The sequence below is a fragment of the Cariama cristata genome, unplaced genomic scaffold (genome assembly GCF_000690535.1).
Source record: "Cariama cristata isolate BGI_N322 unplaced genomic scaffold, ASM69053v1 scaffold6024, whole genome shotgun sequence".
In the NCBI taxonomy this organism is placed as follows: Eukaryota; Metazoa; Chordata; class Aves; order Cariamiformes; family Cariamidae; genus Cariama; species Cariama cristata.
In genome coordinates, this window is record NW_009611171.1 from 72,923 (window position 1) to 87,980 (window position 15,058).

At 37.4% G+C, this 15,058-nt stretch overlaps 1 protein-coding gene across 1 annotated transcript in view; it reads right to left on the reverse strand.

Annotated features, from left to right (window-relative positions):
• Positions 1 to 1,717: 1,717 nt before the first annotated feature.
• CEP83 (centrosomal protein 83kDa) overlaps positions 1,718 to 15,058 on the reverse strand; it is a 20,049-nt gene continuing 6,708 nt past the window's right edge. Inside the window, exons 6-15 of the mRNA XM_009698133.1 lie at positions 14,373 to 14,508; positions 11,115 to 11,225; positions 9,545 to 9,689; positions 9,261 to 9,410; positions 8,511 to 8,586; positions 7,239 to 7,396; positions 4,443 to 4,572; positions 3,449 to 3,552; positions 2,616 to 2,796; positions 1,718 to 1,903 (exon numbers count right to left, since the gene is read on the reverse strand). Of these exons, the coding sequence (XP_009696435.1) occupies positions 1,718 to 1,903; positions 2,616 to 2,796; positions 3,449 to 3,552; positions 4,443 to 4,572; positions 7,239 to 7,396; positions 8,511 to 8,586; positions 9,261 to 9,410; positions 9,545 to 9,689; positions 11,115 to 11,225; positions 14,373 to 14,508 (1,377 nt within the window). The remainder of the gene's footprint in view (positions 1,904 to 2,615; positions 2,797 to 3,448; positions 3,553 to 4,442; positions 4,573 to 7,238; positions 7,397 to 8,510; positions 8,587 to 9,260; positions 9,411 to 9,544; positions 9,690 to 11,114; positions 11,226 to 14,372; positions 14,509 to 15,058) is intronic.

The window sequence follows — 15,058 nt, forward strand, 5'->3', positions numbered from 1 at the left end:
GGGGGGGAGTCCCGGCCACCCGCAGCAGGCCAGAGGGAGGCTGAAGGTGCAGCGCCCACTACACCTCCACGCAGCCTTCAGGAGCCTCACTACATCATTGCTTTAAGGCACTGGAGCTGATGACACTTTTAAAAAGCTAAAACTGTTAAAACCGAGGGTAACCCGATAACCGTTCTTTTAGGAGAGGGTGCTGCAAGGACAGGACATTAACTCTCATGCCAAGAGCTGCAGGGGGAAAGGGAGCCCACAAACCAGTAGACAACCATCGCTTTTCCTCCTGCTGTTACCCTTTTCTCTGCCCTCCAAGGCCTCCCCCGTCTGTACAAACCGCCCTCCCTGCCCCCCGACAGCGGGTAAAGTCTCCCTGAAGCAGACAGCCCCAGGCGGGGATGGAGACTCCAGGCTGCTGAGAGTGAGCTCTTTCCAACCGTTAGAGGAGAGATACACACACACCCCGGTCAATGTTGGCCAACCTTGCGTTTGGCAAAGCTGGCTCAGGCACAGTTACTTCTCCCAAATTAATCCTGCAGGAGACGGACAGCAGAAATAGCTTCTGTTACTTCTAATAGGGACACCGTTTTCCTCAAAGAAGTCTGAACAAACTCCCCAAGCAAGCGCAGTGCAATCCTTATACTGACGCACCGGATGGAAAAATCAAAAATGCAGCTTCTGGAGAGAAAAGTTGTATCAATGACAATGTCACCGTATGCAACGCCTTTACTCAGTTGCCAATTGCTACACTCTAATAACAATACCGAAGAAGCTATTGAAAGAAATGGCACTCTCTCTCTCTCACTGGCTCATACTTCCACTGCAGTATTTTGGAAAACCCAAAGCCGCCACCACCACCACACAACAAACAAAGATGAAATAATTCCTGCACTTCCAGGAAAGTTTCCACCATCAAGTCAGAAAAATGAACTGATCCTTTACAGGTTTCTGTTACTAAACTGATAATGAAGGAAAAATACAAAAAAAAAATAATTTTAAATACATTCAACCTTGAATAAATAATTTTATTGTAGTTAAGTAAACAAATTACAGTAGCAACAAATACAAACTTACATTTTCATAGAGTGAAGGCAATGTTATACTTCATCTCTACTACATTATATTAAAAAACCCAATTATTGCTTATTCCTATTACAAAATTACAAGAGGCACATTGTCAAGGGTAGCAAATGAAAGTTGTTGGCACTTTTCCCATTTCATTTCATCCTCTCTCTCTGCATGAGAACTTCAAACTAACAATCCAAGTGTGGATTACGGCATTCTTAACAACCAAAACAGCAACGCAGCAAAACTCCACACTGATACAGTAACTTCTGCACTGAAGGCGTAAGAAAATATTATCAAATAAGTTTTAAAGGATCTATCAAAAAATATTTTCAGGTTTCTTTTAAATGTCAGCACAACCCAAACATTGATAAATGTTTTTTAAAGTTTCACGTGATGAGATTAGTTCATGTGTTTTGACTTCCAAAGAATTTTACATCATTTATATAAAAACATTTCAAAATGTAGTTAATCTTTCAATGCTTTTGTTTTGAACCATTATATTTGATAATTTGTGACAGTCTATCAAAAATAAATACAAAACTATGCAGAATATATTTTATGCGGTTCAGGCACATACAAGCATGGTTTTGGCAAAATACGAAAAGCGTGTACAAAGGGTAAGCTCTGGAAACCTAACAGCATGTAGAGTTCGCAGATTTTATTTGGAGTCCTCACTTTGTGCAATGCTTTCTTCAGGGATGTTGTTTCTAGCCAAGCCCGTGTATGTGCCCACCGTTACTCGCTCTCTGGATGGTCCAAGATCTTGCAGCTGTTTTAGTTGTGTGGTTTCTAGTTCTTCCAACCGCTTGCGAAGCAGGGAAAGTTCTCTTTGATGCTGTTCCTCCTTGAAATAAAAAAAAAAAAGTGGCTCTATTACATTTTGCAAACCTACCAGGCACCAAAATGAGCAATAATTTAATTCTCTTTAATTAATGATTTTAAAATAAAAATTCTGAGGTCCAAAATACCCTTGATTCGTTACATTTTACTCCTCAGGGTTTTGTGGGTATTGTGCTGACATTCACCATGAACAGCATCAGGAAGAATCAGGCGCGCAGGCGTTCCTCCTCTCAGACGAAGAGGCAGGCGGACCTGAGGTCTGAGTTACCAAGAATCTGTAAAGTCAGCCTGGCCAACCTCGGCCACAGAGATTTTCACCCTCAGAAGCCCAGCGGAGTAAGTAAAACTCTTTTAACCATGCAAGAAATCAAGAGCAGCGGTACTGCTTTCTTAATAATGAAACCACGGTGTGAGAACACCGCTATGATTATTTCTTGCCCAGAAGGAGCCATTTAAAGCCTCTCAGGAGAAGGACAAAGGAGGGAGAACCGGGTTAAAACTGTCCGTTTGTTACATTCTGAAACGCATCGTTTGTCTTTCAAGAACTCCTTCCTATGGTGAGGAAGGGAACATCGCTAGAAGCATCCCTCAAAGTTTCCTTCCTCTGTTCAAAGATCAAATACTCCTTCCTTAAGACTAAGGTCTGTAACGAAGGACTGTTCCAGAACCCTCTTTTGTTGTATTATTGCCACCCCTTGTAATAAATACGTCACCACCTGAAGAAGGGAGAAGGTCACTTCAGGCCCAGGAGGCAAGGCAGATGATGACATTATACTGACTGGATTGAGTGACGGTATGTTAGGATTCAGAATTAAACTCCGGAATTCATTGTGCCTACGTTGCAAATCCTTTAGTCTCTTCTGGAGGCGTGTGTATTCTTCAGAGGAAACATTCTGCCTAGGAAATAAAAGATTTCTTGTTGCACAAAACCTTAATTATCCCAACACAGAAGCATACCTCTCCACAAGTAGTCTGCTGTTTACCGTCCCTATGAAGGAAAATGATATACCAGAAGAACTGGAAGGTGGAAGACCTGTATAGATTCTTCTGCCTAAATGTCTGCCTAAAAGCCCCTCCACATATTAAGCGATCTGCTGTATTACAGATTAGAGTTTTCATGGAATACATTAAGCTTTTAATAGCATTCACAGTAGTGAGCCACAGGAGCTGCATTAAATTAGTTATTTGAATCAAGCCCTCCATAGGTGCTCAATGAAGAGAAAAAAATAGGAGTTTGTCTTTCAAAGAGGATGCTAAGTCTGTTTTCTCTTGCACTTCTGAAGTCTTTTCACTTCCTTCTTCTGAAGGGATTCCCACAACTGCATCTACTGGATATTTTTCCTGTATTTCTGCCTGAAGAGACAGCCCTTGTCTTAGCTCTCAGCTGCCCATCCTAAATGGACTCCATTCCAAGAATCCTAGTGCTGAAAATGCCATTAGACTGGACTCCAGTTACTAAACTAAGGGTCACGTACCTTCAAAAATACTTCATATTTGTAAGTCAGATCATATATCATTTTTCTAGCTAAGAAAAAGCAAAGTTTATTACCTGTTTAACACTTGATTTTCTTTTTCTAGTTCTTCTATCTTGGCTTCCAGAAGTTCTAGTTTCTCTTGCATTCTCCTTTGTTTATTATCATTGAGAGTCTTTCTCTGTCAAACAGACATTTCAAACAGCTAAGTTATGCCTTGATACATTAGGTCCTGTAAAAATTAAATCTACTCTGTACATGGTCATGGTTTCAAGTTGTGACAGTTTTTAGGATTTTCCTTCCTTAAGAAGAGGTGCTGCATTGTTCACAGGTTCTGAATCCCCAGGATGGGAAACAGAAGAGAGGGAAAATGATCCATAGCTGCGACAGAAAGATGCACAGCTGTCAGTCCCTCGTTGGTCAGCGACTAACTGTACTAACAAACACAAACTCAATTTGAAAATTAAAAAACTTGTTCTTTAAATGACCACACATAAATAAGTATAAACAAGACCAAAAAAAAAGGTATGCTTTCTTCTTTGTTTTTTTTTTCCCCTCATGTTGACCTCAACTTTTTACAACCTTAAAAGCTACTGGGAGGTTTCATAACCCGTACATGTCCAATGTATAAAACTGCCACTTAATCTTGAGCTTTTATAAACAATTAATCAGCTTTTCCTTTCAAATTGTTTTATAAAAAGCAAGCTTAGGAGAAGATATAAAATTTTAATATTCCATCAAGGAAAAGTAGAACATCATTTGTCTAGTATCCAAAACACCATCCTTACTAATGAAGGAGTCCATCTCTTAAATAACCGTATGCACACACGCGCGCGCACAAAAAAAGCCTCACAAAATCTCTGATGGCATTATAACAAAGTTGTCGGCTGTAATATTCTTTTGCGTATCACTTCAACTTATTTCTGCGCTAATCTTGAAGAACTTGATACATTTGCTTATTATATACAGTAGACTGGAAATAAACTCGTAATATTAAAACAATTCTAGCTGGCCAAAGTAAACCTGAACTTTTCATAAGCTGTATCATTCATAAAGGAAGGGTCAACATGCCTTTTTCTGAGCAAAAGCAGCTCGACATAGCCTGTTCTTCACTTGGTTGTATTTCTCTTCTTTCTCTGTGATGCGCTGAGTAAGCATATGCTTCTCCTCCAGCCATTCTATACGTTTGTATTCTAAAGCCCTTTGAAAAAATCAGGTTAAAAGATTATGAGCTTACATAGACAAAGCAGTGCGTTCGATGAATGCCTTAAGGCTCTTAAAATCGATGCATCTTTTCACAATTCCTACCTTTATATGCTTGAAGGATCTGATTTAAATTTGATTGTGCTAACAATCTCACTGTGACTAACAACATTTGAACTCGTGCATTAACATCATCCTGGGTTTTGTTCAACCGTGAGGCAAATTCTGAAAACTGATTCCAATAAGCTAGTTAATTGTTGGCTGCTTGTTGGATTGAGATGCTGCCAAACCATCCACGGAAAATTTCTAAATTCAGATCAAACAATCACACGGGAACACAACAGTAGACACCTATGCCAAACATCACTTCTCAGAAGAGCTGACAACTACCTTGACTAGGGCGTGCTCCCGACCAGAACAAACACCGACACAACAGGAAGCTCCCACCAGTATGGTTCCTAGACAACAATCCAGCTGAACACACACCACCAGCAGCACATGGTATCTGTTTAGCCCTTTCCATGGTTAAAACAGACTAACATTAGGCTGTGTTCTCTAGCAGTGGATAGGAAGGGAGCCAGTTTCTCTCTGCTGCGTTGTTTGTTTGGGCTATCCGCATTGTGGGTCAAAGTAGACAAGAACTAACTGCATATTTAACTACATCACTATAAAAAAAAACCCCAAATGATGAGATTCTGTGCAGCAGTTTTTAAGAAATGTAGTCCAAGGCTTGGCATCAGTGCATCCATACCACTCCAATCCTCGGCTGATGCAGTTTTCCCACAGGGACTCTGATGAATTTCCACAAGTTCTCACCAAACAGTCTTTCCCTTTCCCACCACAGAAGTATTAGGAATCACCCACTCTCGTATCAGAACTAGGATCCTGGCCCACTTGGTACCTGTCACAGTTCTTTTAGTAGACCCAAGCAGGAAGGTTTGTACCTTGCTGTTGACTGTAACTAACTACTACTACCCAGGAACGAAAGAGCTTTCTCGAAAAGCACTGCTTAACAGTAAAAGAATTTCAATGGAGACAGTGGTTAAAAGTGCCATGACGTTTGGGGTTTTTTTAAATGCCACTAACGCTGTTCCTGAAATGCTTAACAAGTGCCTGTTTGAGCTCAGCTCTGATCTGTATCAGTCTCATAGTTTGCCTTCAGCCCTTTTTCTCATTTCGTATTTTCGTTTCCAAGCCTAAGATTGACATAGCCAGGCAGGCAGCTGCTTTGCCTACTTAGGGCTCAACTGGCATTATTTTATTTATCTGAAAGGTTTTGCCTTAGGCTTTCTTACCTTTTGGTCCTTATTTTACTTCCTCTTTAAGCCAAGTTGCTTTGGTGCAACTTAACTCTTGGAGTTCCAGCTCCTAAGAATTACTGAACTGAGGAAGGAAGTCCTGTCACCCCCAGAGTCAGAAAAAGAGTTGAAACATGTCCCAGGGCTCCCAGGGTAACAGCAGGACAGACCTGGAGGAGTTACCTGTAGGCTGCAAAGCTGCTCAATTTCTGCACCCTTGGTGCATCTCCCATTATCTACATACTTATATGTAGAGGGCTGCCAAGTTCTTTCCACTGCCTTCCCAGGAAAACCTACTCCTGGACTGATCTATGGCCCAAAAACATGTAAATGACATGGAGTCTCACTCAAATAACAGTGATAATCTCACTCAAAATAGGAATGCACCTTCCTAAAGTAAACGTCCAAAGTATTTAACATGCTACTGACAACGGAATGTATTCGGCAGTCCCAATGCAATAATTTCTTCAAATGTTAAACTAAAAAGCAATACTTAAATCAACAAGAGCAAAGCAATTGCAGTACCAATTCATAGCAAAAGAGGAGGGAAAACAAAAAATGCCACATTACATCTTTTGGAAGTTTTCTATTTAATTTGGGACACTGACTTTTTAAAAAACCCACCTCACAATAATCCAGTACGAGTTAGTCATTAGGCTAGGAAATACTAAATAGCCATTTCAGATTAACTGACAAATTGATCTTTAAATTTCAGGACAGTGTTCATTGCTATATGGAGTCTGAACAAGATATGATTTCGTTCAGCATTTATTAACATATTTTGATGGTATATGGTCAAGCTTGTGCAAAAAAGGAAAGTGATTATTTTTTATTTTGATGAGAACAGCTACAAGATATCCAATAAGCTTTTGTTTGCCTTGTATCAGCTAAAAGGATCTAGTGGGAGGGGGGAAAAAAGTATATACACATATACACAGGCTGGGTCCCTGAAACCTTATCAAAGCATAATACAATGCATAAATGTTGTTTTCACCCTTAATGCTTAAACACTCTTAGAAGAACTGTGTGTGAAACTCTAGATCCACTTAAACTAATATGTTTGACATTCACTTCAGTATAAATAGGACTTCACTTTATACAAATAGTGTATTTCAGTAGTCAATAATTAATTGTAATGGACATGAAAGGAAACAAAGTCCTATTTCTGAAGTTACCAAAAGCAAAGCTTTTATACATACTGCATAACAGAAGGTATAGCCAGTTTCTACAATTGTCCAATATTTCCTGCTCATTTTTAATTTCTGACTTTACTCAGAATCTACAATCCATAGTTAAGTAATCCACGTGAAAGGAACACAAGCAATATGAAAAAGAAAAGTAAAGCCAAAAGGAAGAAAAAAATTACTTCTCTGTTTCCAGTTGAGCTTTTTCTGCCTGAGTCCTTGCATGTTGACATTCTTGTTTCAATCTCTCTTTTATTTCCTTCAGCTTCTTATTAGATTCCAGCAAATCATTTTCTGATTGAGTAAGTGAGGCTAGCTGGAGTTGCATGTCATGAATTTGCTACACACGCAACAAAAAAAAAAAAGAGAAATTTCCATTTGAGAAGGTATGCAAATAGCTAACAATTAATTTTGAGGCACCAACTGGCTGCAGTAGCTTTTCATAAGCCCTTCTTACTTGTTCCTTTTCTCCTTACTCAACAGCTTCTCCAGAAGCTTTACAGTAAATCACTACTAGACAAAGAAGGTTTACTATTGTAGTTACAATGAGAAAGAGAAAGGGAGGCAGGAGTCTTCAGTCATAGATGTGTCCTCCAGAACTGAAGAAATCCACGACTAAGCCCCGGGGCTGAACAGACCTAGAGCACCACACACTGAGTAGCTGAGCCGTGGAGTTACCCAGACTCTTCTCGCTCACGCCGCACAATGCGTTACAGCCAGCAGTGGTTGTACCAACCAGTTCACAAAAACAAATAGAGAGTCTGCAAAGTCCAATCTCTGCAGTCAGCACCTCAAAAGGATGGTTTCCCTTTTCCTCTCTCCACATGGACACTCAGGTAGCCCAATTTCTGATTTCTGGAGGAAAAAACAGTACTGCCTTGAACTTCAAGTGCACACAGCTTGCAGACTACTTTGATGCAGAGCTATGTTCTTACCAACTAATATATAACATCACGGGCGAGCAGGAGTTAAAAGAATTAGGTTTTATTTCAGTGCTGCCATCAATTCACTCTGCAATAGAAATATACCTCTTTACACTAGTTTATTCATTTATGAAACATCTGTTAAGCACTTGAAGAACCTCAGATGAGAGATGCAGTGTAAATGCAAAGCATTACCTAGAAACAATTTATAAGTCGCCATGGAAACTGAATCTCCAGTTAAATAGTGCATAACCGTATTCAATATACCAGTCTATAAACATTCAGCTTTGAAATCCTTGGTGCCCACCAAACGCATGAAGCAAAAAGCTGTAATCCATTTATAAAGGTCCAGGAAAGCATGGCTGATTTCTGAACACTTTTGCTTTTAAATATCTGTGGCATGCATTTTGTCCCCCAGGAAAATAAAAAAAAAAGCCTTAAAAATTCAATCTAATCTTCAAACACCGGACATGGTAACTGCAGGAAAGATTATATTTCTCTATAAAATATTACAATGCAATAAAACCTTACCTGTTTGAGATCAGCATTTTCACGTTTCTTTTCTTCCAAATCCTCTGTCTGAATAACTTGCTGTTGAATTTTTAATCTAAAATTGTATAAGACATCCTTATTTTTATCTAATTAAAATATAGATGTTAGAAGTTAGGACAAATCAGTCTGACAATAGAATATATTGCATGATTTGAAAGGTTGATAAACATTTAACCAAACAACTATTAAAAAAATATTTTTATTGATTATTAGAATTCATACAGGAGTAAGAAATACGTTGATTTGCTTTTGGACTATGACTTTGGCTGATTTTATCATACTGACCTTCACACAAATACTACAGTAAAACAACTTCACAGAAAACTATAATAACCAACTCAAAGAGATACCGTAGTAGGGTCCCAGTTTGCCAGTTGCTGATATGGTGCCATCGTGGAAAGAGAAATGGTTTACTCTAATGCTGAGGCTGTGCCAGCAGCCAACATGGACCCCATTTTAACAAACATGAGTATTGCAAAATTATGTCTTAAAGATGTTCATTAAAATCATATAATTTTTAAAGGTTTGGATGAAAAATGTTGAGTTTATTTAAACAGCACATTTTTAATTCTGCCTTCTTTTTACACGATGCAAAAGATAATTTTGTTTAATTTACCGTAATGAACGTTTGTGTATCTATGAATAGGAAACTTTTGTACCGACTACTGTAAAGAAATTAGGGGAGGGAAAAATAAAAAATTTGTGTTAAGGTTAGAAAAGCCACACTACCGCAATCGCTGAAGTTCCTTTTTGCTAGATTCTTCTGCCATCTGTACGACACGTAGTTTCTCTTCATACTGGTCCTTTTCAGATTGTCTCCAAGTATCTTGTTCCAGTTTAATCTTCTCTAGATCAGCTAATCTGTTCTCGAGTTCTAACCTGAGACATTATTCAACATGCAGACAAGAATCATGACAAAATGCCAGAAGTGTTCATTTGCTAAGAATGACATTTTAAAAAGTTACTCAAAACACTCCTCTTTTAGAATTTGAGCAGTAAATCAATAAACATACTTTTCATCCTGTAAGGCTGCAATTTTTCCAAAAACTTCCTCTTTGGCAGCTTGCACTTTACGAATTAGCTCCCGATCCTTTTCTACTAAAAGCACCTTATGACGTTCAACAGTTGCCTTAAGAATTTCCTTGTCTGACAGCAATCCTGCATTATACATTAAAAAAAAAGTTAAAATGTCATTATTGATATCAACCTGATGAAATCCAGTATTAAAATAACTTCATAAATTGATAAAAGGGAGCTAAAAATCACAATGCATATGATAGAATGAATGAAAAAAAAAACAAGAAAAAAAGACAAGACGTGGTCTCAGTATAACAGCAACATTTCAAAAACTTTTGGAGAGTAACCATTACACTGGAATGTCTGTCTACAAGGTTGTATTATTTTAACATATGAAAGCAATTAAATAGTTGATATTATTATAGATTTAAATTCTAAAGCAATTTCTGCTAAGCAGTTGTGCCTGGATTAAAAAAAAAAAATTGTTCCACAGTAGCTATGAAAAGGTCAAGCAAGAAAATCTGGTATTTTCTTTTTATGGAAAAGGTTACTAAAGGCGTACTGACCTGGCTACAACAAATCTCACATTTTAATCCACTCATATTACCAAATGAGGCAACTCTAAAATTCTGACTCTACAGGGAGGGACAAAAGATGCAAATTAAAAACTTGTGACCAAGACACTTGGCAAATGAGCCAACATGCTGTAACAGTGACTCCTGGTTATTTAGTTAATTCAGTGATGCAAACTGGATTCCACAGCAAGTTCAGGTTAGGTTAAATCTTGTCTCCATTTAGTTTCATATTTCAGAGGGTCCAACATTTTTAGTTCGCAATATACTGTAAGTGCATTGTCAATACAGAAAACCCCACTTTTTAGTTGCTCTTAGAGAACTTAATATTAAGCAAGGGAACAGAAACAACTATTCCACGAAAAGGTACTGTTTTGGGGTTATGGCAAATCGGTGAGGACAGTCCACTTAAGCTGTGTAGTGATTTAAATCATCAACACATAACTCGTACTAGAAAGCTTTGGTCTTTTCACTCTAGAAAGGTATTTCAAGTTGTCTATATACTCAGCTGTATTAGGTAGCTTAGAACATTGCCTATTTTCTTCAAACAACGAGCTAGAAATTGTATTTTGTTTCACATGGCAGCCTTACCCAATTGTTATCAATTCCATGGACACAGAATCAGAAAACAAAACGACCACTGAAGCCCTATGGTATGTCAAGGTTTCAAGCAGAGTGTGAAAGACTCTAGAATTTGGCAATAATAGAAAAAATGACCATATGAAATACACGATTTGAAACAGATTATGCTCAAATTGTGTCACAAAGTCACTAATTTACATAACTGCAAAATTGTTCTGTAACTGTTCTTCCTAACCTAGTAGACCAAATGAAACAACACAGTTTTTTCAGATACCAAATGAATTGTCAGATCTATGACCTAGATCAGAAGTAGAAGGTGAAGGCTGCTGGGGAACGTCTGGAGGAAAAATAATTGTAGTATTCTAACTAGAAGTTACAAAAGAAAGCATTAGCAATTAATTGCACGTTTTACCATCCATTTCACTTTGAATCTTGTTTCTCTCTCTTTCTACCTCACTCTTTGTTCTTGCTGCCTCCAGTTTGATATTTGTTACTTCCAATTTATGTGAATGTTTAAGTTCTTCTACCTATGAATTAGAAAAAAGACCCATATCAACTAAAATAAGTGTGTATATTTATATATTCGCAGCTTTAGTGTTTTTTATGCGATACTTTGCTAACACGAAAATCTGCCAAATAATCACAGACTATGCTTATTTGAAACATACCTGAAATATTTTTTTTATCCACTGCTTTCCTGAAGCCAATCCAGAATATCCACTTTTGTAGATAATTTTTAACGGTGATTTTATAGATACTGTAACACTAAAGCTATTGACATGATCTGATTCCCCAAATCATAATCAGTGCTGTTACAGGTTTTTGTTAATTCCTCAAGTCACACACCGAAGATTATTGAATGAGTTGTCAGTCATCTTGAAATGCAAGATTAAAAGCAATTAAAGTGCTAAAACACAACATATATTCCAGGAACCAGGCTGTCTGACTACTGACATGTATTTCATCTTTAACCAGGCGGTTATTACAAGCTACAGTGTAGAAAAGTTACTCTTGTAAGAAGCCTTGGTGATATATGCACAGATGCACAGGATTGTCTGTGAAAATTTGGTTTCTGAGTAAACACTATACATTCTACAAGCTAGTCTCTGAATATTGGGGTATTTCAGAAAAGAAAGATACTGGAAATATCTTGCTATGACACTGATCCAAATTGCATTAGACCCTGGTGCCTCGCTAACTCAAGCATTAGCGTGTCAGTTTACACATACTTTGCTTCTGACTCAGAGTCAAGCTAAAATAAAGTTACATTTAGTCTCCCCAAGTAAACCAAAACAGTGCAAAACTAGATTATCAATTGCTCCCTCAAGTAAGTTCAATTTGGTAACTACTTATCGTCCCCTCAACCGCCTGGAGTGGTACACTACTTTCTCAAAATCCAGGTCTTCATAGTTTTAAAGTGTATTTTAAATCAAATACGTTTCTACAACTGTGACATACACATCAAATGGCCTCATAAAAGTAGGAGCTTTAAGAACATCAAATCAAAGACAATTACTGCTTGCATGGAAACTTTCTATAGTTTAGGCATTTGTATGCAGTAATTACACGGTCAATGAGAATTAAATATCTAGAGGAAAGCACTTATAATGAAAATCCATTCACAATGACAAATGTAATTACAACCTGCTAGCATATACAAGAGGCAAAAGGTTAAGAATGACATAGTAGCTTATTAAGTAACTACATGGTGGATTTGGTTGCTCAAATACCAAGTTGAGAACATTTCAGGGCAACTTGCAAAGATTTAAGGTGGCTTTTTTAAGGCACAAAATCCAGAAGACAAAAGCGTGCACCTGTGCTCAGGAATAAGTTTGAGTGGGTGCAGAAGGGGCGGAGGTGAGTATCGAAATTAATTTCTACTTTCCTCTCTTCAAGAAACAACACTGAACATTTTAATTTTCTTCTATTTCTTGAGGTGAGCAGAGAACACCAGTTGATACAAAAAGTAAAGACTGTAACAATCTTGTATATATTCTGATAGACAATTGATTTAAAAATGTTTAACAGAAGTTTTCCCCTCCTATTTATTATTCATGTGAGACAAGCATGACACATTGTATAAACAGACTTTAACTACTGGTATAGGTATATCCTATTCTTAGGGTAAATGAGAACTTTTTTGGATTAAGGACCAAAATTAAATACCTCACGCTCGTAAATGTGCACTCTAAAGCCTGTTTTGAATTAAATTTGAGATTGTTAAAGAGCAACTACGGTAGAAGTTAAAGTTTTCTTTCTGTGCTGTGTCTTTCTTGAGGCATACTATGACAGTATCAGCTGCCATACCCATACAAAGAGCATGTCAGCGTTATTTTGGAAAGTATATTTAGAAATGCAGGATAGCTTTACGTCAACAGAGAGCTTAAAATAATTCTGCATTCAGCTAGATATACAAGACCAAAGTTACTGGATTTACAGCTACTTCAGAACTAACTAAAGCCTCTCCAGAAAAGTAAGAAAACACAGGGGACTAACTTTGCTACCACGAACTGACAGATGTGATAAAAATTTATTACTCCGTATTCTCTCCAGAAAGGAGGGAATAAGAGACAGCAGAAAGCTAATACTGACCCAAGTACTTCATTAGGACTAGTATCCTGACTCAAATTTACATAAAGCAATGTAAGTATTCTGCAACATTTGAAGGTAAAAGAGTTTACTAGTGTTTCAATTTTTTCTTGTTTATTCAAATAATCACCTACGAAATTGCATAAAGGATCTGTCTTTTTTCCATTGTGTAGCTGAGGAGTCACTGCAACCAGATAAAACTCTGAATCTGGCAACCATACTAACCTAATTATGCTGAAATACCAAACAGAGAGCTAAGTTTCTCATGCACTTTCAGGTTTTCCCCAAATTTGAAGCCTTCTGATCTTTTTTTTTCTGAAGTATTTTTCTAGAAATTTCTCTAAGATCTCAAAAAAAAAAAAAAAGAATACAAACATAGAACAAAACCTCTAAGATCTGGTGCCAACCCAACAACTAAGATACTCAAACATGTTGCAAGACAATGATCTACTTCAAATGATATGATGCAGAGCTGTACAGAAATGTTTCTGTACAAGCGATGCTGGCATTAGCCCAAGAAGAACGCTATGCTAATGTGACCATCCTGCTTCTCATCTAACCCAAATCTCTGCAGGTGATTCCAATGCAGCTTGCTTCCTGCAGCTAACACAGCCCCTTCAGAGGATACCTTTTAAGATCTTCAGAAGCCATAGCTCCATGAGGAAAAACAAAACAAACAAACAAAAAAAGAAGTAAAAAATCAATTTAGAGCTCTATTGCACTTTACACAGTCTATGAAAAAGTAATGTTTGGTTCCATCAAATAAGGCTGGCTGTTTTCATGAATACAAAACCCACGAATGTAAAGACACCTCTTTGAGCCCTGTTCTGTTTAGAAAAAAAGATCTAGAAAATGAAATAAAAAGAGCATAACCTCAATCTTTACAGATACTTTTAGGGATGATGTTCTTCCTGTAAAGTCACATATTCTATATTTTCCAACTGAAATTGGGAAGAAATTCCAAACCTATTTTAAGTCACAGCAGAAAACATTGTTACTTTTATTCTTAATGTAGAATAGAAACAGAAAAACTTAAACATAACTGGATATGAAAAATGTATTTCAGATACCACAAAAGCACTTACTTTAGCAGCTAAGGAATTGACTTCCCGTTCAGATTTGTGAAGTTTGCTAGTTAAGAGAATGTTTTGCTCATGACTCATCTGCAGTTCTTTCTCAATTCGATCTATCTGTAGTTCAGCAGACTTCTTTTCTGCCTTGAATACAAGAGGTATTTGTAAGACTTTTGGAGCAGGGCTGCCTCTCACTGTTCACATGAAAGGTTCAATTGTTCTGGACTTTCAGATATTACCGACCCTTTATATTATATAATAATATGTTCTAATCTATATAACAAATGTATTCCGAATATATAACAATATGTATATATAAATATATAACAATATATATAACAAATGTATTCCAAATATGTAACAATATGTTCCAATACAACAAGGGTCTTGAATTTTACTCAAAAGTCACAACTGTTTTTACTAACCCTGCCTGCACAGAATCACACACATTTTCAATCCTACTTCACAAGAGGCAGAGGTAACCTGACTTGGTTAGGAGGCAGCAGGTATTCCTACCAGTAAATTACTGGCCTGTAAACACCTGTATGACTGCAAGTGGTGCTCAAAAAGATGTCCTATGTCAGCCTATGCAGTTATACTAACTGAAGAATTAATATCACAGAGAGGAAATAAAATGCAGTTACTGCAATAGACTCAAGACCCTGAGCTTTACTAAGCATCAAAAAGGTAATCT